At 45.2% G+C, this 26880-nt stretch overlaps 2 protein-coding genes and 1 long non-coding RNA gene across 6 annotated transcripts in view; 2 read left to right on the forward strand and 1 right to left on the reverse strand.

The window, feature by feature from the left end:
- SLC67A1 (solute carrier family 67 member 1) overlaps positions 1 to 4679 on the forward strand; it is a 142342-nt gene extending 137663 nt beyond the window's left edge. For 2 of the 3 annotated variants that reach the window (XM_084631917.1, XM_084631918.1), the window contains one exon: positions 2959 to 3158. In XM_084631917.1, the coding sequence (XP_084488043.1) occupies positions 2959 to 3146 (188 nt within the window). In that variant the 3' untranslated portion in view covers positions 3147 to 3158. Of the gene's footprint in view, positions 1 to 2958 lie in introns of all 3 variants that reach the window. The other variant, XM_084631916.1, reaches the window with a different exon arrangement.
- Positions 4680 to 5450: 771 nt separating this feature from the next.
- PHLDA2 (pleckstrin homology like domain family A member 2) lies at positions 5451 to 7473 on the reverse strand. Of its 2 annotated transcripts, none has more exons than XM_084631929.1 (2): positions 6938 to 7473; positions 5451 to 5530 (listed from the first exon to the last, which is right to left on the reverse strand). In XM_084631929.1, exon 1 carries the CDS (start codon positions 7356 to 7358, stop codon positions 6960 to 6962), a length of 399 nt encoding a protein of 132 aa, XP_084488055.1. In that variant the 5' UTR covers positions 7359 to 7473; the 3' UTR covers positions 5451 to 5530; positions 6938 to 6959. The 2 variants fall into 2 exon arrangements, with proteins under 2 accessions (XP_084488055.1, XP_084488054.1); XM_084631928.1 differs by having other exon boundaries at positions 6926 to 7473.
- The window catches only part of LOC311522517, a 43753-nt gene continuing 24250 nt past the window's right edge, over positions 7378 to 26880 (forward strand). The window contains exons 1-2 of the long non-coding RNA XR_014712153.1: positions 7378 to 7497; positions 19707 to 19750. This is a non-coding gene — a long non-coding RNA (uncharacterized lncRNA). The remainder of the gene's footprint in view (positions 7498 to 19706; positions 19751 to 26880) is intronic.

Below are 26880 nucleotides of genomic sequence, written 5' to 3' on the forward strand. Positions count from 1 at the left end.
AAAGCGTCCCTGTCCTTCCCAAATAGGCATGGGTACGGATTACCACTTGCTGAGATCATTCAGATCTCTGCATCAAATCTTGCTTTCCCAAAGTCATTTCCTAATGGGGGCTGATGTGTTTCCCACTCATTTTTTACCAGTCACTGGGGCTTTCTGTTGAAAGAGTGGACTGGAAATGATTTCTTTCATTTTCCTGTGCGGTTTTTTGTTTTGTTATTTTTTTCTTCAAAGTAGAAAGGGATTTTGCAGCATGCTGGAGTAACATCATCGGCATGGGAGAGCTGGGTGGGAGTACAGGCTAGCCCCGATTGTGACCTGTCAGCATTAAAATCCCTGGTGGAACTCAATCTCGCTTCCTAGAATGGAGATGTTGTTTCTGTGCACAGGTCCGGTTTAGGGGGCTCACTGGTTTACGGATTGACTTGTATATTCAGAAGTAAAGCTCACCATGGAGATTAAACAAATTGATCCTTAAATCCAGAGCCAGTCTCCAGCACTGAGGCATCCCCAAACTTTTGGCAGCCAACTTCTACTGCTGCATTGTGTGCTGTGCTGGGGTAACCCTGCTCTTGTGCTAAGTAGGGGAGCCCTGCTTAATCTTTCCTAGCCTTGTCTGGCTCCCCTCCTGCTACAGAGCCTACCTCCCCTCTTTTCATAACCAACCTTCTTCCTCCATTGCTCAGACTCAGCTATCAGTTGACTGGTCCAAAATATGCCACCTCCCTGATTGTTCCCTGATCATTGAATTAGGCTGCATTGTGATCTGAGGTCAGCTGTAGGACAACTCCATTAACCATAGCATTGTAACGTGACATAAATCAAAAAGAAGGGAGTTGGGGCAGTCCAATGCAGCACAAAGGTGCATTAGCTAAACTAAAAGAGGGATTGAGAAACCACTGGCCCCAACACCTTTCACTTACAGAGGCCTCTGGGCCCAAGCCCTGAAGTTTACAGAAGAAGAGAGGTTGGGAAGACTGAGGTAGGAAGATGGCTGAATCAGCAATCATAGGCAAGGCAGGTAACTGCGTAGGACAAGGAATGATGGGTGGCTGGGAGGGGAATAAAGGAAGGGAGAAGGAGAGTGGGCCACTTGTAGTGAAGGGAGAATAGCGAAAGGTGCAAAGATGCAAGAGCTTTGGGGGAAGGGTAGTGTGTGGAGAAGCCAGAATAAAAGGATGAGAAAAAGTTTGTGGATTTGAATTTATGCAGCACTTGGCTGCTTCTACATTGGACTGAGCTGTACAGAGCATTGCAGATGTTTTTGCTAATGTACTGATCCTCAGACACTTGTTAGGCAGTTAACATTCTGAGAGCAGTAAATTCAGATTTCAAACTGCCTAAAGATCAGAGGTGGTTCGTACTGGAGGATCTAATTTGGAGCCATCTGGTTCTTTGGGAAACAGAAATTATCTTTCAGCAAAATAAACCTTTCAGAGGTGCAGACCTGGAGCCTGAGCCTGTTTAGATGATGGATAGCTGATTAAACATACACACGCAACCCACCCACACAGCACAAAGTGCCAGCTCAACTGTTGGGAGCCAGTTTGGCTGCTGTATATAGTAATTAGTCTAGTTCAAATGCCTGGAGGGGAAAAAAAATGTAGAAGTTGCCCAGGAAGCTTGGTGGCTGTGTGATTGCTCCCACTGGGAGAGGTCAATTTTGGGGATCCACCCAGCTCATTGATGGGGAGCAGTACTCAATGTCTGGCAGAAAATTTTTTCGAAGACACACATGCATACTACTCCCCCTCCTATTGACTCCCTTCTCAACTAGCATTATGAATAGAAGTACAGCAGGCTTGGATCTGCATTAGACTGAGGACTGGTCAGATTTCCTCTAATTCACACTCCCCTAAAGACTTTTGGACTCAGTTCTGTTCCAGTTACATGGTCCTCCATCACTTTATAACTAGTAGAATCAAGTAGTACATTTGTGCTCACATTTAGCTAGGCAGGGCCTCCATGTACGGTGCCACACCTGGCAGCAGGATCTTTATATAAAGTCAAAATGCCTACATCCAGAGTTCTCTCTCACCTGTGCAAACAGCAAAACAAACATACCAATATTTAAAATGGTCAAAATGTGACCAAAGTCTAAGCTTAGCTCACAAGCTGCCTCCCTTCTCCTTCCCTGATGTCCTGTTCTAAGGCTTTTCATTTTGGTGCTATACTGGTTTTCCTGTATGAATAGCAGGATAACGTGCCTGCACCCTACCACATGTGCGCTAATATTCCATGTCCATTCATCTGCATGTGCACATGCAAGTGGCCCTACTTTGCCAAGTAGTAAGTGCTTTCTTTTTGCCTGTGGCTCCTGCTCCCTTTAAGCTCCCAGCATGGCACAAGAATCTGGTGGAGCTGGATACAATGCATGTGTTCATTCATATTGAAGCAATCTTGGTTTGTGATGAGGCTTTTTTAGGGCATCATCTTTTGAACAGACTAGTTAGAACCCAGCCTCCCAGAGCCAAGTTGCTATACTGCAAATCCTTAACATCCCATATCCTGAGCAAGAGGACAAATTGTGATAGGTTGTTTTAGTAAGGTGGAGATGCACTAGTAGCTGTCTCATCTAATTATTGTATTAGAAAAGTCTGATCTTCCAAGCTTTGCAAGTGACAGAGTACTAAAGTGTAAATTACCACACCCTTAATTAAATAAATGTTCCCAGTTGCAAGCCTAACTAAGAGGACTACTTCCAGAATCAGAACCTAGCTCCCAGTATTGGACACTGAATTCTTTCTTGAAGAGTGCAGAATCTGATTGCCCTTTACTACAGTATTCCTGTTGTGTGAACACTGCAGTGGAGAGTTGAGATGGCTCACAGTGGAAGTTACACACTTCTGGAGACACAGAGTCCATGTAAATTATGTCTGTTCAACAAACTGTCATTAAAGCTTTGTAATTAGAATTAATCTGTAGTTTCTGTATACCCTTTTTCTCTCCCCTCTTCTGTAGGTGCCATGCTTGGGCTATGTGCATCTGTTCCTCCCCTGACACGGACCGTGGGCCCAACACTAGGTGGAATTTTGTACAAGATGTTTGGAGTCTCAGCCTTTGGTTATTTGCAACTGACTGTCAATATAGCTCTGTTTTTGTATATTTTTAATAATAAAGTACCCCAGAAAGAGGAGAGAGTTCAGTAAGCCAGGCTACATGTAAGTCTACTTTATCTACAAAAACTAAAATGTGCAATGTTTATATATAGATTATATATCAGGACTTTTGCCTCCATTAACCCAGATTGAAAATAAAATCAGCCTTAAACCAGCACTATGCATTTCAGTAGCGTATACAGTAACTTTTGCTATTGAAGCAGTTTACAAAGCCTTAGTAAATGATATTCCACACCGTTGATAGTTTGCAGACTCTTCTGGGCTCCACACATAAGTGTGTACTACACAATTACAAGAGGTAGGACCCTATCCTTGGTTGATGTAAATCAGCCTAGTTCCATTGAAGTCAATGAACCCAGTGAGGATACAGCCCTCTCTCTTTAGGAGTAATGTGGAGGCCAGGTTGTTTTTACAGTGCTTAGCACAATGAGGCTCAGATCCTCATTTAGGCCTCTGATCAATACAACAATATCAAGTGCGAATAGTTACAGAAGTTCTAGCAACTGCATTTCAGCCACCCCCACTTACAGGTGTGGGTCTATCCTCTCTTACACTGTAGAATGGAAGTAAAGGCAGGTCATCCAGATTTTTTCAGACGTGGTGTCCTAAAGACCAGTTGAATCCATATTTAAGTCATGCTTTAACCCCACCTGGAGAAAAAAGAAACCCACCCCTCTTTAGGAGGGTATTCCAGGCTGCAGTACAGGTAACTGAAAAACCTGTAGGTTCAGGAAACCTAAGTACTGTATCCTGCTTTAAGGCACAAACCCCTCAATGCAGAGCATTTCTCCCCACCAGCCTATACATAGGGGATCAGAACCAAGACTTTCTTCAAGCTGGTCCAACCAACAGATAGCTGAAACCTATTTCATCCACTGGGAAAAAAGCAGCTAGTCCATAACTTATAAAGCCTCCTAAGTAGTTTATAGCCATAGCATTTCCCAGTTTTTGGATGAGCAAGCACTTCCCTTTTAAGCCACACCCTCCACTAGCTCCTTATTAGAACTATGCTTTAATTGGCCCCTAATTAACCCTCCTACATGCTGTTCACAGGATAATCTTTGTAGTTTCCACCAATACTCTCTGGTCTCCTTCAAGCAAGACTCTGTGGAAGTCAGTGGGAACTTTACCTAATTAAGGATTTCAGTTTCAGACCATTAGTAAGAAACACTACACAGGAAAAATCTTACAAGGAAAAATGCATTTGGCACTGAAACTGAGTTGCACTTCCCCTTTCTAGCTGCAGAGAAGGGATAGCTGTATGTTAACAGAATTTCTCTCAAGGAAATGTAGATTAATTAGTGACAAGTCTCATAAGACCTGATTTTCATAAGCACGGTACCAAGAAGTTCAGCTATTTCTCCAACCCTTGGGCTCTGCAAAGCGTCCTAAGAAGAAGCTGATAAAACAGTACTTCCTGCCTCGGGTTAGGCTGGAAATCCCTTGAGAACAGCCTCTTCCATTCAGCATGGCTGATCCTGGCTGGATCTAGAAACTGAAAAGTTGCATATAGAGATGTGAAATAACAGGGAACTTATTATATAAACCTTTCCAAACCCCTGAGATTATATAGATTGGTCTTTATTTTATCCTGAACCAGTTCAGTTATCCCTCTTCTTCTGGGCTAAGAAAGCAGGGGGTATTAGAGGAAGCATTCTGGAAGGCACTTTTGTTCTGTAACTGGTGACTGCAGGTGTTCTTGCACCTTCTTCAGACGCAACTAATCCTGACCATTGAATTCTGGATTAGACGGGCCAGTGGTCTGATACAGTATAGCAATTCCTAGTTTAGATGCAACCGATTTTCTGCTTGGAGACCAATTGAAGCAGGCCCTTTCCTAGAGACATGTCCGTTTTCTGTTATTAAAGCACATGAGTATTTTTATTAACAGAAGTGTCTGGATACATTAGTATAGCCCTATTTCCAGATGGTGTCTATGAACTATTATTCTGCAACCTGCACCAATAAACATACTGCACCGCAGTGTATAGTAATAAAATGTGAACATTTCAAGTAATTTATTTGGAATGGACACATTAATGCAAAAGCAATATTAAGACATCTGCTTAAAGACATTCATCAAAATAAATACATATAGATACCACAAATAATTTAAATTGGGTTTGTTTTGCACCAATGGGTGCTGAATATTCTTTGCATCTCATAAATAGATGAAAGGAGTTTGCAAAGCTGTGCCACTTAAAAACTTGCTGAAGCTTCACCAGAAGTCCTTTTGAAAGAGTCTTTGGTTTTTAAAATGCATCTTGGAGCGAAGCTCAGGGCTCTTTGCTCAGCAGCCTCAAACTTGGAGGAAACTCAACTGTTCCCAGCCACCTTCTTTGCTTTCCTTCATTGGTACCCTGTCCCATTTCAGTCCAAGACATTCGATCTGGTTTATCATCCAGCGGTATATTCTAAAAGAGAGAAACAGAAAATAAGTCAGAAGTGCAACAATACAGCAATATTCTTGTGGGGTAAGAGCCTACGGGAGTTTGGCACTCATATTTAAAAATCCCAGCCTATATACAGAGTTCCTTAAAGAAGCCCCTGTTAAGTGTCTCTCCACATTTCCTCAACTAAATGGCATAATTATTAAATTGCTCTTGCTAGTTAGTAACCATGCACAGTATCACCCAGAGATCCCTGGTAGGCAACACTCACAAAAAGCTCAGTCTCCAAAATGGAGTGCCAAGTCTACAACACTTCAGCGTTCTCTGCTGGCCAAAGTGGCTTAAGGAGCAGCTTTGGCGCTCGTCTAAAGGCTAGTATTACGTTCCAGTCAAAAGCTGCAGCATGAAAAGTCAATGTCCACTGCTTGAATTATGTGGGGAGGAAGGATAAGGGGGTGATTAATGAAAGCCTGAAACAGGCAAACCTATTTAATACAACACAGCCCACCCAGTGTTTTGAATAAGACAGAAGTGAGGTAGCCCCTCAAAGTAGTAAGAGGGCCTGGCCTCCCCAGTTCAAGCATTAAAACCCAAGTCAGCTGCTGCTGAGTGCCTCAACCACAGGATGTGAGTGTCTTCCCAGGGAGACCCAGCCAGTGTCAGACCCACAGAAGGAGGTCCCCAGCCCAAGAGAGAGAGCAGAGGCAGGCAGGATCCCAACAGCGATTCTCCTATCCCCATGATTGCGTCCTTTCTCCTCTTGAAAAATGGAGATATTTTGCCACACTAGCTACTAGACAGTCACTTCTTATCCCAGGCTGCCGGATGCTGAAGTGGCAGTAAAACGATCCCTAGTGATTTCCATAAGAAGCCACCGGCATATTGATGCTTTCTGGGAATCATTAAATTGCACTGCCCAGCAGGGGCCGCTGCGGGGCCAAGTCCATTCAACCCCTCCAGGGCCGACCGGCTCGGCTAATTCCATCCGCGCCTCCGCCTGCAGGCGCCAGGGCTGCGTTTCTAGCCGATACAAGAGTCTGGGGGTGGGGGGGTCTTTAAGCCGAAGGCCGGGTGGTGCCGGTTCCGTCGGAGCGCCACGGGCGGAGCCGGCCGAGCCCAGGCAGGTGCGGTGGGAGTCCCCGTGAAAAGGCGGGAGGCGCCCACGTGCTCTCAGGGGCTGGCAGCCGCTGTTTAAAGGCCGGGAGCAGCGCTAGCCTGGAAGTGGGGGGTGAGGGGGAGAAATGCCTCCCGCGCTAAGCACGTGGCCAGCTCGCCGGCCGGTGATCTCGGCCCCCCGCGCAGCTCTATGGAGACGGACTGAGGCGCAGCGCAGCAGCCCGAGCTCTGGAAACGGAGCCCGCCCGAGCAGGCTCAGGGGCGCTGATCGGACCCACCCCCCACCCCACCGCCGGGGCTCACCTTCCGCCGTACCTCCTGCCGCCCCGCGGGCTGCTCAGGGCGCCCGGGCCAGGCGCCGCTCCGGGCTGCCCGCCGCCGGCTCCAGCTCTTGGCGGCTCTTGAAGTCCTGGATGGCCCGCTTGTTCTGGAAGTCGATGAGCGCCATGGTGATGGAGGCGTTCCAGCAGCTCTGGTCCGGGCAGCGGAAGTCGATCTCCTTGCGGTCCGTGGTGACGATGGTGAAGTAGATGTACTTGCCCGTGCGCTCCACGCAGTCCACCTTGAGGATGGAGTGGAAGCCCAGCTCCTTGCCCCGGGCGCGCTTGTGCCCGTCCGGGAAGAGGCTCAGGCTGTCCTTGGTCAGCACCACTAGCTTCTTCTTCCAGAACTGGAAGAGGCTGTCGCTGCGCTTCTCCAGCTCGCCCTCCCGGATCACCTCGCCCGGCATCTTCATCCTCCGCTCCGGCCGCGCCCGGGCTCCCTCTGCGGCGCCTTCTTCCCTGGGCAGCGCGCTGCGAGCCGGCGAACTCGGCAGCGGCTCCGGCTCCGGCTGCAGTGAGCGAAGGGTGCTGGATGAGGAGCAATTTATTCTGGTGAGTCAGCGCCTGGCTCTTCCGGTGCCACTCCCTCCCCAGCCCTGCTGGCACCCACCCCCGGCCTCCCGAGCCCGGCCCTGTCCCTCCCCTCCCCGCGCCCCGCCTGTATCCGGCACCTCCTCCCCCGCTGGCCCCAGGCCACCGCCGGCACACTGCCTTCCAGCTCCAGGCCGGTTCATCTCCCACCGCCTCCTGCATCCCCGCCCCGTCCCTCTTCAGCCTCTTCCATGACCCCCTCTCCTCTCCACCCCTGTTCCCTGCCTGGCCTCCATCAACCCCCAGCCTGCCTCTCTACAGCTCCCCTTCTGCGCCACTCCCTCGCCTCTTCCCCCTTTCTTCTACTCGTTCCCTTCCCCCAGCCTCCCACCTGTGTCAAGTCTCCCCCATTCCCTCTGCCCCCCCCCTCCGAGTTGCCAGCCCTCCAGGATAGTCCTGGAGTCTCCTGGAATTAAAGATTAATCTTTACTTCAAGACTGTCATGTGATGAAACCTCCAAGAATACCTCCAACCAAAATTGGCATCCCTCCCCAAGCCTCTTCTCTCTTCTTGTGTGTCTCTCCTTCCCTCTACCGCTCCCCCCCCCCCCGTCTGCCCTCCCCCGTCCCCTCTATCTGGCTAGCCCCTCACCTGGCTCCTTTCTCTCCCACTCTTCCCCTTGCCTGCCCCCAAGCAGTGACTCTGCTCAGGAATGCAGTTGCTGCCCAGCCCATAGGGTGACTCAGCCCTGCAGCGGCCTTTGGAACTTTCTCAAGGCTTCAAGCCTCTTCCAGGCTGGGCTGAGCGCTCAGGCCGGATGTTGGGGGATGGGGAGGCACCTTAACCTTAAAAGTCACCAGACCGGCTCTCTGTCCTGGAAACCTGTGGGCTGAGGTTCCTGATTTTTTGTCCTCCTGACAGCCAGGTATCTGGGATCCTCCCCAGCTCACATGCCAGGAGGGACAAATGGAGAAGGGCTCTAGGCTACTTCTGCCTTTCCTGGCCATGAAATGTTCCACCCACCACCCCCCAATATGTCCAGGGCAGCCCTCCACTCACCTACCTAACCTATTTCATCTCTCTGCATTTCTGAAGTGCCCATCACCACGCTATCTAGGCTTTCTCTATTAAGCTACATTAAAGAATGCACGACACTTTCTCACATTGGAAGCTCTTATCTTCTATTACAGCACTTTGATCATCCAAGGCCTAGATCTTATAATTCATCAGACTGGAAAAGTCTGCTGAACTCTGTATGAAACCCACCCACTCCACGCACAATGAATGGCAGGATGAAGGCTATCGATCCGCTTTTGTGCAAAAAGCTCCATTTTCACCTGGAAGTTTGGAGAGAAGGGGTTTTTTTCTGTTTCATGTGAAATTTGCTTTTGGCAGGCATTTCTGAGGGCAGATTCAGCAGCTTGCAGAACAAATTGCATTTTAAACTATAAAAACTAAAGAAATTGAAACAATTAGGAAGGTTAGTTAAGATTTAGTACCTAAATGATAGAGTGATGGGTGCATCACAAATGCAAGTAGAGGGGGTCCAAAAAAGGAAATGTTTTGTTTATTTTGACGACACCCCCCCCCCATGAAATTGTCCATTTTCCATCCTTTGAAAATTTTCCGTCCTCTAGCAGGCAGAAGTTGGTAAAACACCTTGAACGTGAACAGTTGTGTAAATGCCAGGTATTAATTATTATCATTACTTATTAAGGTATTCTGAGAGGCCTGATTAAAAGGGCTATTGTCAAGGCTAAAATCTAGGGGTTGGATGGAGGCAGGCGGGAAGGGAGCAGTACTTTCCCACACACCACTTACAAAATATGCTACACCCCTGTGAATGAGATTCTGCTACAGTAGAATATGCACAGGGGTGGCAGGTTTGTATAATTTTTTGGTGGTGCCCACACTGGGTCCAATCTTGCCCCCCCACACACACACACACTTGCCTAAGGCTCTGGGAGGGGGGCTGGGTGCGAGAGGGGTGCGGTCTCTGGGATGGAGTTTGGATGCGGGCTCTGGGTTGGGGCAGGGGTGCGGGAGAGGGTGAGGGGTGCAGCGCTACCTTAGGCGGCTCCCGAAAGTGACCCGCACACCCCTCTGGCAGCAGCTCCTAGGCAATGGGACCAGAGGGTCTCCGCATGCTGCTGCCTGCAGGCACCGCCCCTGCAGCTCCCATGGGCCCGCAGTTCCTGGCCAATGGGAGCTGCAGAGTTGGCACTCGGGGCGAGGGCAGCACACGGAGACACCCGCCTCCTGGGGCCATAGGGCCATTCCAGCCGCTTCCGAGAATGGCATGAAGCGAGGCTGGGCAGGAAGCTGTCTTAGCCCCACTGTGCTGGTGGCGGCGGCCGGGAGCCCCGGGGCCCTTTTAAATTGCCCGGGGGCAGCAGGCGGGGCCTGGAGATGCCTTGAGGGAGGCGCACAGGGGCGTCAGGCAGGGCTGGAGGAGAGACCTGGCCATGAACGTAGGTGGAGCTGGGACCCTGGGACCCTGAATATTCCTGGAGCACGGGCACCACAGGCCCATATAACTCTCACTGCTCCTGAATATGCAGATGTTCAAAATATGATTGTGCTGCTACTTGGTTCCACTGTGCTCTTTGAGCTGGGCTTTCCCTCAGTGGGATTGGAATGTACCCCGCCCCAGATCTCTGCTAGGCCCTTTGAGCTTGGATCCTTCTCAGCTGGGGAAACAAAATAACTGGTGGTATAGCACCAAAATGAGAAGTCACTAACAGTAAATTGTGCAGGTCTGTGATCTTCCTTCTTCTTTCTTAGGCCTGGTCTAGGTACAGATTTTACACCAGTACAACTATGTTGGTTGGGGTGTGATTTTTTTTTAATTTTCATTTTATTTTATTTTTATTTTTTAAATCAACAGAGTTCTATCATTACCACCCCTCGTGTGGACATAGTTATATTGGGATAAAGGTGCCTTACACAGTACAGCTTATTCTCCTGCCTGTGTGGCTATACAGCAGTGGGTCTCAAACTTTTGTACTGGTGACCCCTTTCACATACCAAGCCTCTGAGTGCAAACCCCCACCCCCTATAAATTAAAAAAACTTTTTATATTTAACACCATTATAAACACTGAAGGCAAAGTGGGGTTTGGGATGGAGGCTGACAGCTCATGCCCCCCCCCATGTAATAACCTTGTGACCCCCTAAGGGGTCCCAACCCCCAGTTTGAGAACCCCTGCTCTACATGTCTAGCGATAGCAGTATAAAGCACCTTTATACTGATATAATTATGTCTGTGCTGCGAGGAAGGTGGGTTGTACCATTTTAATATAGTTAAACCAGTATATCTTTTGTATGCGGATAAACCCTTAAATAAGGAATGAAATTTGTTAACAATGTGGAGAGTGAATTACCATCACTGGGGATGTGATTTAACACCACCTCACTGAGATTCCTAGATTATAAAGTCAGAAAGGACTTTGTGATTATCTAGTCTGACCTGCTATATAACACAGGGCAGGGCCTGCCTGAATTAATTCCTGGTTGATGAATGGGGCAGTTCATACCTCTGAGAGCTAGTATTTCAGACTCTCTGCCAACATACCAGCTCTTTTGAGGCTTCTTTGCAATCCTAAAATCTAGAGCAGTGGTTCTCAACTCTGGTCCACCGCTTGTTCAGGGAAAGCCCCTGGCGTGCCGGGCTGGTTTGTTTACCTGCCGCGTCCGCAGGTTTGTCTGATCGGGGCTCCCACTGGCCGCGCATGGTTCGCCTCTCCAGGCCAATGGGGGCTGCAGAAAGTGGCGCGGGCTGAGGGATGTGCTGGCCACCCTTCCCGCAGCCCCCATTAGCCTGGAGCGGCGAACTGCTGCCAGTGGGAGCCACTATCGGCCAAACCTGCGGATGCGGCAGGTAAACAAACTAGCCCGGCATGCCAGCGGCTTTCCCTGAACAAGCGGTGGACCAGAGTTGAGAACCACTGCTCTAGACATTTAGGTTTTTGTTGTTGTTTGTTTTTTTAAATGAAAGCTAGAGAAAAAGATCATAGATCCATTGATGTAACAACCTGGCTTATGGGCCTGTCGTGGCTGTTTTCAAGCCCTGGCTAAAATTTGACATAGCTAATGTTAAATGGCAGTAAAATATGTAACCATTTTTATTTCATATTATATAAGCCATGGTGAGAAGGGTTTTACACAGCAAACTCTCCCCCCCTCCCCGCCCCTACATCAAAAACTGAAACATAGCTCTTGGTTCAGTCATTGCAGTAGGGAATATACATAATTTTCCTCTGTCTTCGTGAACAGACCTGTATTTTTCTTTCCCACTTATGCTGACCACCTTCATCACTTTATGTGGTACTATGATTCTTGTCAACATTTCTTTTATTTCCAATACAAAAAAGTAGAGCAGGCAAGCACAGCAATGAGTAAGTGTGCATGTGCTACAAATGGAAAGTAGAGGAAGTTTTAAACTGACCCATAATCCTTATCCTCCTCTCACCCATTGGGACCAGTTATTCTAACAGATGGAACAAACATTTACATAAAAACCTAAGGCACAAATGGCAGTGTATGAGTGATAACAGGTGATGCGTTATCAATTGCTGTCCTGACTTTCCTCCATTTGTTTGGCTGGTAAGTTTTTTGTTTGACACCTAGCATTACTTTAGTGTTTGCCTATTTGTTTTCCTTAATGTAATATTTATTTAAATTCCTTAATTGTTAGTATTATTTATCCTACCTAACAGCTCCCTTTTCTTAACATTAATAGGACATTAAACGGCATGCCAGTAGTCCCCCATTACACAACAGGCTTCCATGGCCTTTGATCCATAGGTCATGGTACAGTCTGTCACTTGATTAGTGTCTGTTTTAAATTAAATATAAAAGATTTTGCATATTAAAATAAAAGCATATAATGCACTGTATTAATGCTGTAGCTATCATAACATTTGAATGGGCCAATATCAGACAATGTCTGGACCTGTTGCATTCCCCAAATCCTGCTGAAATCAAAACAATTCTACGCATAACTGGGTTCTACTGCACACAATCTGTCACTGGCTGCATGTGACTGCTTACCAAAAGGCTTTTCACAAAATAGAAACATGCTTTGGTTTTGTTGCCTGCTTCACCTTTACATTTTAAACAACGCCATAAACAGTATATCAAAGTTAAGTGTAGGATTTTCCTTAGGGAGGGAATTCCCATTTGGGATGCTCAGCAGCTCAAAAATTCAGCCTTAATTCAGGAAAGCACTTAAGCACATGCTTAACTGAAATACATTTGCTTAAGTTCCACTGAAGACAATGGGGTATACCAAGTATCACTGCTTCTCTGAAGTGGGGCCAGGATCAAGGTGAAAATTTGTAACAAGCACTTTGTAGTTGATATGCCATTTCAAAAATCACGTTTAATCAATTATGCAGCCTGCACAGCTTTTCTTTCCACACATATCCCCTAGCTTTTTGAATGAGCTATATTTCTTTACATTTTTAAAGTAAATGCTTTCAGGGTTAGTTAAAGTGAACGTGTTCTGTGTGACTCTTTGTTCCACTGAATACGGCAAAACTCTAGTGGGGCCAGGATTTCACCTTAAACATCCACTTGTTGCAGCTACCAAACCCTTTCCTATGCAAGTGAACTCCCCAAAGTGAATACCAGTTTCTTTTTGATGTCTTTAGTAAAGTGCACCTCTGCTGTTGTGCTGGTCCCTGACACAATGTGACTTCTAAGGCCTCACAATGGCCTAGCGGGAATTAAGTGGTGCTTGTGCTGTCCCTCTGCACAGGGGTGAATTTCACCCCAGCGGTGCTGATTCTTCTACCTTTACTCATAGTGAGTAGTCCCTTATTATGCAAATAGTTCCACTGATTTTAAACATGAGTAAGGGCAGCACAATCAGACCCACAATAGGGAATACATGTCTGCTGCACATCAATACACGTTTTAACAGATATTCATTCTGTCCCTGAAATCAAATGTTACAGTGCTTCTGGCTTCAAAGGTGATACTTCTTTTATGGATGAAAGATCCAGAATACTCTTCTGCTATCGGTGATTCAGGAGGAAACAAAGTATGCGAGTTTATTGTTTTTCCTTTATGTCAGTGCTGAGAATAATGCTCTAATACTAACTAACCTCTGTGCCACGATAGAAAACTATGTCCTATGTGAACATAACTTAACTCATGGAGCAACACTAATTGTACAAGGCATTATCAAAATCCATAAAATGGCCAGGCTTCTGCCCAACAGGAGTTCATAGTCTACTTTGTAAAGCTACAACACAGACTAATAAGGAGGATGGAGCGGGGGGCTGACTGCAAGTGGGAGGAGATCAAAGCTGGGCAGCTAAGCACAAGGCAGTTTTAAGAATGGCTGTGAAGTAGGAGAGGGAATTAACCTTGCACACAGGAAATGCAACATTGCTCCAGGAAGAGAAGAGCGGCCTGAAAAAGACATCGAGTCAGCAGTGGGAAAAGGAGCACCTGGGAGGAAGGTTCAAATAACATCAGGCCTACAGGAAGGTACATGTTTGCACATACCCTACTTCAGATTTCTAAAAATAGAACATGTACTTGGTTTTCAATGACCTGTTTCAGAGTAGCAGCCGTGTTAGTCTGTATCCGCAAAAAGAAAAGGAGGACTTGTGGCACCTTAGAGACTAACAAATTTATTAGAGCATAAGCTTTCATGAGCTACAGCTTACTTCATCAGTGAAACTCACTTCTGCAGATACACACTCAGTACTGCCTTTCTGTTTTCTTAATGGAGTTGTTTCCCACGGGTTTGTCATTTTAAAAAGGCAGGGCCTCGCCCAACTGGAAATGTGTATATATAACGAAACACATACAAGCAGCATGTTGTCATCTTGTTGGCACTGCTAAAATGAAAAGTGAACAATAAAAGCTGTTAGGACAGACATGACAGACACCTGAGCTAAAAAGAAGCCCTATTCAATTTGTCCAAGGTTATTTGACTCTTGCTTAACCTTCAGAAGTCCAAGCATAGGACTAGAGTCAGTCTATCCCAGGGGTCTCAAACTCAAATGATTGTGAGGGCCACATGAGGACTAGTACATCTGCCCAAGGGCTGCATCACTGACCACCACCACCACCACCCCCGCTGCCCCAGCCCCTCCCCCACTCCACCCCTTCTGTGAGGCCCCGCCCCGCCTCTTCCCACCCCTTCCCTGCCCCCATTCCAACCCCTTCCCTGAAATCCCCACCCCAACTCCACCCCCTCCCTGCCCCCAGGGGAGTGCAGGAGGGGTTCAGGGTGCATCAGGGGGCTCAGGGCAGGGGGTCAGGGTGCAGGAAGGGTTCGGGGGGCGGGTCCGGCCTGGCGTGCACTGGGGGCAGGGCAGGCTTCCTGCCTGCCTGCCCTGCCCCTGTGTCGCTCCAGGAAGCGGACGGAACCTGCGGGAGGGGAAGGGGGGAGCACAGGGGTCTGTGTGTTGCCCTGGCTGCTCCTCCAGGTACCTCCCCTAAGCTTTCATTGGCCGGGAACGGGGAACCTGTGCCCCCTCCCCCCTCCCCCGGTCCCGGCTGCTTCCCGGAGTGGCGCGGGGGCAGGGCAGGCAGGAAGGGTTCCTGCTGGGCCGGAGCTGCTCTAGGTAAATGCTGCAGGTGGGGGGGCGGGGGTGCCGCGGGGAGCTCGTGTGCCGCAGAAAATAACCCAGCGGTCTCTGTGTTTGAGACCCCTGGTCTATCCCATGTCTTTATGAATTTGGATAAGTCACTTAACTTCTCTGTGCCTCAGTGTGTGACGTAGACAACAGTAAAGTAATACTTTATTTAACTCACAAGGGAGTTGCGATGTATATAATTAGTTATATGTGAAGTGCTTTGAGATTATTGGATTAGAAGTGATTTCGTAACAGGAACTTTACACATTTTTAAATACATCAGTTTTGTGTCTATGTAAATGCTACTCTATACTTAAAACACTATGGCAGCACAGCTGCTCTGCTGCACCAATGTGGCCCTTCAGTGTAGATCCTACCTTTGCCGATGGGAGAGAGTCTCCTGTTGGCATCGATATTCCACCTCGCCGAGAGGCAGTAGCTAAGACGACAGAAGGATTCTTCCATCAGCCTAGCACTGGCTATACATGGACTTAGGTTGTCTTAACTACACCAGTCGGGGTGTGGATTTTTCACACCCCTGAGCGGTGTAGTTATGCCAACTTAATTTTCTAGTGTAGACCAGGCCTCCGTGTGCTTGTTCAGTAGAAAGTGTGGCCTTTTGCAGCACTAACCATAGCAGGTTTCGGCTCAGAATGGACAGATCTGCTCAATAGAAAATGTGCTAGCCCCTGATCATGAAATGAGACTCCAGTGGGATTACTCACAGTGCATAAAGTTACACACAAGTCTTTGCAGGACTGGGATCCTAGCTTGCGATCAATGTAAATTACAAGAACTCTTATTTTTATGTAATATTGTCATGTCAATTAACACAAAGCTTTTAGGTAGAAGTAACAGGCACACATGAGAGGGCATATTGGAAATTATTGTTCCTAAAATATCAGTGTGTTTTTGGCATTGAAAAACGTTTCATAAAATGGGTATAAAAACTTTTATTAATTTTTAAGACTAGCTTTTAAAAAAGAAAAAGCCATTCCTGATGGCATGGACTCTATTAGAACCACAACAGGTTGTATAGTTTAACCAAGTCTGAATAAATCTTAATGATACAAGCCTCAGCAAGAGCAACAGAGAACTCAACAATTTGAAAGGAAATGGGAACCAGTAATCAATTATTTCAAAATAAATAACAGCCTTAACCCTGCTATATGGCTTTGCTGTCACCTAACATTAATAGGTGTAATACCTGTTTGGCGTAGATTTAAATTATTGGATAATGAAAAAACCATGTCATTGCTACTTACTATAATCTATTTTAATCAGAGGTTAAAATATCAGGCTGTGTGAGCTTTTTTTTTATCAAAAGGCTTTTGTTTATAACAACGTAATGTTAATTTCATTTTCAGTGCTTGGGGTAGCAAATACAATGCAGCTACTTATCATTAACTGGTACAGTACAATCTGGATTTTTCCAAATGTCATGGGGGATTTAAATAGATTTGGCTTATAAAGGGAATTTTCATGTTGGAGGACATGACCCTATTTCAGATAACAGTAAATTTGGGATAACTGCAGTTCAGATCATCACTGCTGGAGTGGATACGGGAAATGTAAGGCTGCTTTTTGGCTGAGAGAGAAGCCCATTGTTTCCCACTTTTCTACTCATCATTCAGGGCCTGTAAACTTGATATGGGAATTTGTTCCTTTACAAGACTGAGCTGGGTTTATTAGTCTTATATCTTCAACCATCCATCATCTCAAGCCTCTATGTCTACAGTATATAGAGTACTATAATGTAAGTACAGTAGTTGCCATTAAATAGACAGCATTCGCCACATTCAGCATTATTCTGTATTCCAAGTATAGTGGAAAACTGCTGTATTTTAGATACAATGTCTGAGAACTCTTGGCAAATGCGATCTGAACTATAGCAGTTTGTCCCTATACTTAGATTAGGAAATAACTGTGGTAACAGGTAAGAAGCATTGTAACTGTTGGCAAAAGTTTACTTTTCAGCAGAAGACATTGTGAAACATACAGACATTCATTCAATAATATATAATTTTGTTTCCATGTGTGCTTCCCCTAGTTTAACACACACTTTTTTTAAAAAAAAAAACTTCTCCATTATCTCATAAATTAAATAGCAAGTCACCATTGTCTTTGACCCTCACACATTTTAAGAATTCCCTGAAACAATCTTCTAAAGCAATTTTTGTTCTGCAGAACAGCACGATTTTAAAAAGTTGGTTATATACTGGGACCCAAACCATCTTCTATTGAAGTCAATGGGGAAATGCATGGGAGTGTAGTTTGCTTTTACTGTTGTGAATTTGGTGTGGATGCATTATTCATGAACGATGAAAGCAAAAGTGTGTTATGTAGGTCATCCCACACAACTGCCCATAAAATCTTTTACTCCCCACTTTATCACATATTTTATTTAATGGATATTAGAAGAAAGGTATTTTTGTAATAGTTTTAGAGTTTTAAACACTTATGGTGATACTCCTTTTTGCATCCTTCTGCCTGCACAACCTGGTTGCCTTAGCCCTGGTCTACACTGGGGGGGATCTATCTAAGTTACGCAACTTCAGCTATGTGAATAACATAGCTGAAGTTGACATACTTAAATCGACTTACCGTGGTGTCTTCACCACAGTGAGTTGACTGCTGCCGCTTCCCCGTCAACTCCGCTTGCGCCTCTCGTGGAGCTGGAGTACAGGAGTCCACGGGAGAGCGCTCGGGGGTCGATTTATCGTGTCTAGACTAGACGCGATAAATCAATTCCCGCTTGGATCGATCGCTGCCCGCTGATCAGACGGGTAGTGTAGACCTACCCTTAGTTACCAGGAGTCATAGTAAGTAAAGCAAACCAGCTATACACGTGGTGTTGTGAGGGGGGTGGGGAAATAGCACAAAAAATAGATTTTTCTGCTGACTGTAACGTGAGTTCAAGGCTGCTATTTTGTAACCTGATAGTTTTTAGCCCTAAGAGGCAGATCTTCAGCTGGTATACCTTGTCTATGGAGCTATAACAATTTGCAACAGCTCAGGATCTTCCCACAGGCTACATACCATTTAGCTATGATACCCAACTCTCCAATGGGATACAGCATTGCATTGATTTGTAGGGGTTTCTGGTCCACACCTCACTAAAAATACTTCAGCCAAGAACATCAAATTCAGTATTTAGCCACTGATTTTAATGGCAATTAGGCACCTAAATGCCTTCAGTGGCCCTGTCTCTCCTTCCTATCCCAGGGGATACACATAACCCCCACTGACTGCTCTAGAAATTACTCACATTCCTCAGGGCCCTGTAGTTTCTACCAGGGTAATTTTTAATCCTTGCTTTCAGCTCATCTTCTGCCTATTTAAGACAAAGGACCTGAACTTCCTCTCACATTAGTTTTGTACCTGGTGAAACACCATTCATTGCACTGGAGTTACTCCTGATTGTCATTGGTGTAAGTAAATGGAGAATTGGGCCCAGCTTATCCCTCATCCCCATTTTTTTTCTTTTTTTTAAAGGGCAGTTGTGGAGGTGGGGGCAGGAGGAAACTGCTCACGGGATTGGAATTACGGAAGTCTCATCTGAGTTATGTTAGCGGGCACAGTGAAAGTTTAAGCACGAGAAAGTTTAAGGTGAAAAGTGAATGCAGTTTATTCCCTGGTTTTCAGTTTATTCCATTCTTGGAGAAACAAAGGTATTTATTCCTTGGTTCACATGGCCAGTGTAGCATAAATAAATTAGTGTGTGTACACACCTCATCCAGTGCACTAGATGCCCCAATAACAAGCCACTCAGTACACTCTTGAGTGAACTGTCACAGAAAAATGATAAAAGACACCATATCACCCATGGATGACCATTTTTCCCAAATGATCACTCAATATCTGACCCCTCAGATGGGTCAGGCCTGGGAGCTTAAATGCATAACTTTGCTAGACACCAAAAGTCATGGTCTTAATACAGACACTGGATTTATGGCTTATTACAACCATCTGTAAACCCCTAACTGCCCTTTTTGTCCTATGACTGCCAAGCTATTAAGTAGCAAGACAAGGCGGGTGAGGTAATATCTATTATTGGACCAACTTCTTCTGAAGAGCTCTGTGCAAGGTCAAAAGCTTTTCTCTCTCACAAACAGAAGTTGGTCCAATGAAAGATGTTGCCTCACCCATCTTGTCTCTCTAAAATCCTGGAACTAACCAGCTACATCACAACTGCATGTGAGCTATTAACTGGCCTCTTCACCTTGAATGGTCTCTTACAATATGTTTTAACGACTTACGCTAAACAATCTGTTCCACCTTGTATGTCACTGTGACACTGAGTGCCTTTCCCAGGCCTGAAGAAGAGCCCTGTGTAGCTAGAAAGGCTGTCTTTTTTCCTCAACAGAAGCTGGTCCTATAAAAGATTCTTACCCACCTTGTCTCGCTGTATATGCACACAAAGAGATAGAAATGCAGATCAGAGCATGATGGCTGACCTCCTAGGGCTTTTGTGTTCAAAATAATATAAGTAGATGTAATATAGACATGATGATTTCTGTGAGAGTTGTGAATGTTTGTTAGTAAATGTCTTTTTTTTTTAATTTCAAATTAATTAAGGAAAAACCCATTCCAGAATATATCTAAATAGTGTTCAATTATATTTTTCTTATAGATCTTCCCGTTCACAACTGATCTGAAAGACTGCTAGCGGGTGAGGTAGGAGATACTTAATATTTATTTAATGAATACAGTGATTTAAATACCTGTAGACTGAATCTTTTTGGATTTATACACTGCAAAAATCTGATTTTTGGCATCATGAAAACAAGGGAAATGACAGCAGTTTATTTGCCCAGCCTATGAGAAGTTCTCACTCTATACACATCAATGCATTAATCAGCAATATAAAGTAGATCTTATTGCTTAATTTATTAATATTTACCTGATGTAGATTCTTTGTTCCTAAACAGTTTTTTAAGTGTCTCATCGACGCTAATCAGAGGTGTCACTATTATATACTGTAAACTGCTACGCTGTAATTCAACAGTGAGGTAGGGCTGGGAAGAAATGTGCCATTTCCAGTAAGCGATTCCTTTCTTAGGCTTATAGCTAGATCTTCTTTGTGATGTTGCTTAATAATTTTGATATCCGGCTACAGCTTTTGATTCAATTTTTCAACCTGACCACAACCACAGCCTTCAGAGATGACAGAGCTGGATTATAATGCTTCCCCATAGGATGGGCCACTGACTCCCTACTTATCCTAATAAAAACAAAAAACCTGACTTTCCTTCTGCTTGGAACATGCCATACAAACCCCATAGCCTTACTAATGCTTTCCTGAGATGAACAAGGTATTGTTTGTTTTGCAACCCCACAGAATACATTGAAAACGTACTCTTGTTTAATGAGATCAGGAAATGATTTAACTGTAGCTCACCATTTTAAAGTGATATCCCAATATGTTTAGTCTCCAAGGCCATGTTTATTCAGTATCAATATTTGGGTACATTTATTTTACAGGAACAGTAATAAACAGCTTTGACTTCAGTGCTGGCTCTGCCCTTGAATGCATAATTAGTTCACGTTGGTTAAAAATCATGCCAATTGTTTTTCTCCAGACTGATAACTGTTTATGACTGTGGTCTGCTGTTCAGGGTTACAGCTACAGCATTTGCTGGAAATTACTGTAAAAGCTGGGCAATATAGTAATAAGTCGACCGCACATGCTGAATTAAAGACCCCAAACAGTCTGCCCACAGTATTCTTGCCAGCAAATTAAAGAAGTATGGATTGGATGAATGGACTATACGGTGGATAAAAAGCTGTCTAGATTGTTGGGCTCAACATTAGTGATTGATGGCTCGATGTCTAGTTGGCAGCCGGTATCAAGCGGAGTGCCCCAGGGGTCGGTCCCAGGGCCAGTTTTGTACAACATCTTCATTAATGATCTGGATGGTGGGATGGATTGCACCCTCAGCAAGTTTGTGGGTGACACTAAGCTGGGAGGAGAAGTAGACACACTGGAGGATAGGGATAGGGTCCAGAGTGACCTAGACAAATTGGAGGATTGGGCCAAAAGAAATTTGATGAGGTCCCACAAGGACAAGTGAAGAGTCCTGCATTTAGGACAGAAGAATCCCATGCACTGCTACGGGGTGAGGACTGACTAAGTAGCAGTTCTGCAGAAAAGGACCTGGGGATTACAGTGGATGAAAAGCTGGATATGAGTCAACAGTTTGCCCTTGTTGCCAAGATGGCTAATGGCATATTGGACTGCATTAGTAGGAGCATTGCCAGCAGATCGAGGGAAGTGATTATTCCCCTCTATTCGACACTGGTGAGGCCACACCTGGAATATTGCATCCAGTTTTGGGCCCCCTACTACAGAAAGGATGTGGAAAAATTGGAAAGATTCCAGCGGAGGGCAACAAAAATGATCAGGGGGCTGGGGCACATGACTTACGAGGAGAGGCTGAGGGAACTGGGCTTATTTGGCCTGCAGAAGAGAAGAGTGAGGGGGGATTTGATAGCAGCCTTCAACTACCTGAAGGGGGGTTCCAAAGAGGATGGAGCTCGGCTGTTCTCAGTGGTGGCAGCAGCAGATGACAGAACAAGAGGCAGTGGTCTCTAGTTGCAGTGGGGGAAGTCTAGGTTGAATATTAGGAAAAACTGTTTCACTGGGAGGGTGGTGAAGCACTGGAATGGGTTACCTAGAGAGGTGGTGGAATCTCCATACTTAGAGGTTTTTAAGGCTTGGCTTGACAAAGCCCTGGCTAGGATGATTTAGTTGGTGTTGGTCCTGCTTTGAGCAGGGGATTGGACTAGATGACCTCCTGAAGTCTTTTCCAACCCTAATCTTCTATGATTCTGTGAAAGTTATAAAGTTAGCTATCAGTTTTTATTAGCCATAGGTGAACTTCAAGATAAGCTCAAATAAGTGCCTCAAAGACTGGGCACTTATCCAACCCCTTGAAAAATGATTCCACCTTCTTGGATTCTGCAGAACTGGGGTGGACATCTCACAGGATCTGGTGATCCTGTGCGATTTCCAGGATTTTCTGCTTCTGGCTAGAGATAGCAAAAGAAAAATTTCTCAAAATGTACACTTCCAGTTGTGGCCAGAACCAGGAAGTGCAGAGGTATATTCTTTCTCTGTTTCCTTTGTCTGCAGATGTTGTAAGATGACAGGCCATGGGGCTGGTACCATATTTAATTTTCATTATGCTGCTACCAGTGTAGTTCTCTCTTATGTACAGGATATGCTGGTATGCCATGTTTAAAGACAAGATTTCAAATTCCTCTATCCCCTCTCTTCTCCAAAGGTTGATGCTTTCCCCTTACTTTAATGTACAATCTTCATGCCCAGTAGCTGGCTACAGTGTCCAAGCTCCTTTAAGTAACATTTTAAGCATAATAGTTATAATCCCCAAACCAGTCATTTTAGCTAAAAAATAAAGCAACTGAAGTCTCCGTTAGTAGAAGGGACAGCTATAGATGCCAATCAAACTAACTGGCAACACAAAGGGAATGATGGAGTGAAGCTGTTAGTTTCTCAAGTCATGCTGGGGTAATAAACATATTTGCTGCTATGCAGAACAGCAGTTGCATCCAATGGATCAACTGCAGCAGCTGTCCAGCCAGTGGCAGAAAGTAAACATTTCAAACCAGTTTCTAAGATGATGGAGAAGCTCAGGAGTGGAACGGATTGAGGTGGGACGAGAGGTAAATCTAACATTTTTCTGTTTGTTTCCCCCATCTCTCCCAAATTTGAATCCCCTCCCCCCCAGTTGAACTTTCCCCCCACAGGTGAACTTAATACGTTTGAGCAGTAGCTCTGGCATCTGGCATTTACAAGGCCCAGGTGCCATATGATTGCTCTTATCCATTGTCTTTTGTTTCAGACTCTAGGTGGGTAATGCAGGTTTGGCTGCTTTGCATTACTATGTTAATATTTACTGATAGTGCAACTCGAACAGGTTAGCCCCTTCTTTTTCCTCTGTCAGTTATTTGGATTCTTTCTGAACAGCTGGCCCCACCTTGGTAAATAATACCAAAAGCATCTCTAAGCATGTCACTGGCTTAAGTTCTGCTGGGTGATCCTAATTGTTCTGATGTAATCTTTCGTAACTTAAGGGCTAAAAAATGTAGTTATCGTCAGTGCTGAGGTTATTCACTTTCTCACAGTCCATGGGATATGTCTCAGCAGGACTTTACTATATATGGACTGAATCATCTAAGGGCTGAATCATCTAAGGTGAGGAAGGGACAGTGGGAACAAGTCATAAAAGGCAGATGTCACTTTTTTTTGTAAGAAAGGGGAAATAACTGCTAGAAGGCCACAGCAACTTGATGATTTAATGTGAATAGTTTGAGATCCAAAAAGGCATGGCTGAATCTTGTATGAAATGATGTATGTAAAAAAATCAAGACCGACTTCCTGCTTGTGTAATTCTTATGTAGCACCATCATGCTGCATTTAGAGACAGACCCGTCTCCAAACCCCAGAACAGATACCTCCCTATTTCCCATTCTCAAAACAAATATTGGGGAACTTCTCATCTGGATTCAAATTTGGTGGCTGGCAGGCTGGCTTACCCCATACCAAAACCCTAGTACCAAACACCTCTAAGTTTTCAAAAAGTTCTGGCCCAGATCTGAACTTTGTGGCTCAAGGTCCTTTCCTGGCCACTTTGGGACCTGAGACTGCCTGGGAAACAATATGGAGCATAACCACCCAATCCCAACAAAATAACAATTTCTCACTCTAGGAAAGTCTCATAGACTTTAAGATCAGCAGGGACCATCATGATCATCTTGTCCCTTGCTTCTCAAACTGAGGGGTGGGCCTCTCAATGGAGGCATGGGAATGTGTCAAGGGAGGCGTGAGCTGTGTGCTTTTTTTTCTTTTTGGTTGAGAACTGCTCTGGCTGTCAGCCCCAGGTGGCTGGATGAAGGAGACAGCGGAAACCCCACCGCCCTGGGGCTGACAGCCAGAGAGCCCCACCACTCAGGCTCTCCTCCCCCCACCCCCCAATCCCTCCCCAGGAGGTGGCTGGGCTCCAGTTGTCAGCCCCGGGCTGGCAGCAGCAGCACAGAAGTAAGGGTGGCCATGGTGCGCTAAGTCCGCTGTGAAAAGCAACACTGACAGATATCCGTTTTCACATCACCACCCAACCTTACTTCTGCGCTGCTGCTGGTGTCGTGCTGCCTTCAGAGCTGGGAGCCCCGCCAGCAGCCGCTGCTCTCCACTCTGCCTTCAGAGCTCAGTGGCGGTACATGTACTTGGGGTTTGGGGGAGGAGTAAATGACTACGGACAGGAGGCCCGATCGAATACGTTTGAGACCCACTGATCTAGTCTGACCTCCTGCACATCGCAGGCCGCAAAACCGCACCCCGTCTCTCCTGTAATAGACCCCGAACCTCTCGCTAAATTACTGAAGTCCTCAAATCATGATTTAAAGACTTCAAGTTACAGAGAATCCACCATTTACACTAGTTTAAACCTGGAAGGGACCCGTGCCCCAGGCTGCAGAGGAAGGCAAAAACACTCCAGGGTCTCTGCCAATCTGATGAGAGAAAATTCCTTCCTGAACCCAAATATGGCGATTAGTTAGACCCTGAGCATGTGGGCAAGACCCACCAGTCAGACAGTTGAGAAAGTATTCTCTGAGACAGTGAGAAATGTCCCAGGAAAAATCACCTTCTAGTTAGGATGTCTAGGAAATCTATTCTGAGGTGTATAAAGCCTGCAAGGCATTTTTTGTGAATGGAAAAAGATTGTGTCCTTTAATCAGTGATAAAGCAGGAAGGCAATAAACATAGAGGAAATGGGCATGTCAGAAAAATAACCTTAGGTCAGGTTCTGCTCAGATACCCTGGTGTAAATCAAGAATAATCCCACTGAAGCCAGTGCAATTAGTCCAGGTTTACACTGCTGTGACTGGCAGCAGCATCTGGTCCCTTATATTCATGAGGATCTAAGCTAAAGTCATTTTTCAATGTCCATCATTTAAGGCTGTGAGTGGGTGATGAAAACATCAGCTGCATGCACTAAAGTACTGAGTCTCAACATTACCCTTTTCTGGTTTCGAAGGTCACACTTACCTGAGCTGCAGTTTTATGTGTGGGTGATTTTCTCACCAATTCTCTCACTCCATAGTAAAATCCTCCCATCTCTGGCGGTGTCATTGGGGCTGATGTGTTAACAGTTTTCTCCTACAGAAAAAAGTTTTTAGTTTTAACCTTGACCTCTTTCAAACACTACTTATTTAAACCTGACTCACCCTTTATCTAGTCAGGAAATGTGCATATGGCCTAAAACCATACAGTTCTACTGATCAGACCATATGAAAAAATTATTCCTCAGTGGTGACTAACTGTTTGCGAGAAAGAGGGGAAAAGGTGATCTTGCGGCACTGAAGTAATACAAATCAAGAACCCAATCCTTTGCTTTCAGATCTACTGATGTTATTTATTTATTATTGTGCACTCCATTGACTTCAGTGGGAGTTTGGAAGTCAGAAATGCAGGATTGGGCCTCAAATCAGTAAACACATAAAATGTACATACAATGAACCTTTTCTTCTAACTGATCTTCTTGAAAGTATAATACAAAAATGTAGAAAGACATCCCCTTGCTCTTTAATCTGTGAATACTCCAACATTTTCCCTTCATGTCACAAAAGTGCAGATTAATAACCCAAAAGCAATGGATTTTTTTAAAAAGAGGTATAATGTACTTAGTCTATAAGCTCTTTGGGGCAGGGCTGTCTTTTTGTTCTGTATTTGTACAGTGCCTAGCACAACTGAGCCCTGGTCCAGGACTAAGGACCCTAGATGCTATGGTAATATCAATAATAATAATTTCTGTCACTGGTGGAAATCTAATATAAAACTAAGCAGTGTGTACCTGAGTGACTCTGATAGGATTATCCAGGGAAGGAATCAGGTTTATGTTGGAAAGACAGTAACCAGAGAGGTTAATTTGGAGGGAAATGTGATACTGTATCAAAGTCCTTATGAGAATAAAGCCTTGAAACTCCCAACTACTTGTTTACTTGGGGTGCTTGACCCATTGTAGTTCCCTGAGGATCAGAAAGCGTTAATAAATGGTCCTCTGCTTAGCTGCTCAGTTATCATTACTGGATGGTGGAACAAAGAACCTCCAAAAAGAGCGGAATGAGTTAAGCACCTGTGGTATGTGGCTAGAATGACTAAGTAGCTTTCTCATTCGGTAATCCTTATTGTAAAAATGATCAGTCATAAAATGGAAGGAACTGGCCACATTGGGAAATACCTATGGGAAGCTAATAATCTGTACCTAAGCCTTCTGTTCCAGCAGGAATTAAGGAAGCTGTGTGCTGTGGGTGGGGTGGGTATGAAGGCTGGGTGGAAGAGGTACTGAGCCAGCTAAGAAGGCTGGGTCCATGTGATTGAAGTGTTACAGTGCTCAGGAAATGCCGAATCCTTTTGATCCTTGAGCAGTTTATGTATCACTGAAGAGACTCATTTTATTGAGAGGGTTACAGGTAGCTGTAATAGTAGGGGAACATGCACTGGGGTACATGTATATACACACATTACTGTATCACTTAATTGCATCTCAAAAGAACTTCGGAGAGTCAAGATAAGTTGCTCTGTACAGTCCAACCTACCCTTTCTGGAGGCGATTTCTCTACAGTTATATCAGTAATGCAGAATATGTGGCAACACACAAATGCTTTTCATGTGGCCGCACAGCTGTTTTATCACCTGCAGTTTATTTAACTATGCTAACTTTCTGAACTGACTTGGAACGTAACTGGAAGTTCTCAGTGGGCGTTGGCTTGGTCAGATACTGGCA

This window comes from Lepidochelys olivacea, assembly GCF_965140295.1.
Source record: "Lepidochelys olivacea isolate rLepOli2 genome assembly, chromosome: 6".
NCBI lineage: Eukaryota > Metazoa > Chordata > Testudines > Cheloniidae > Lepidochelys > Lepidochelys olivacea.

Coding starts and splice junctions, on each gene's coding strand:
- PHLDA2 (XM_084631929.1), bottom strand. CDS start 7,358: ATGAAGATGCCGGGCGAGGTGATCCGGGAGGGCGAGCTGGAGAAGCGC.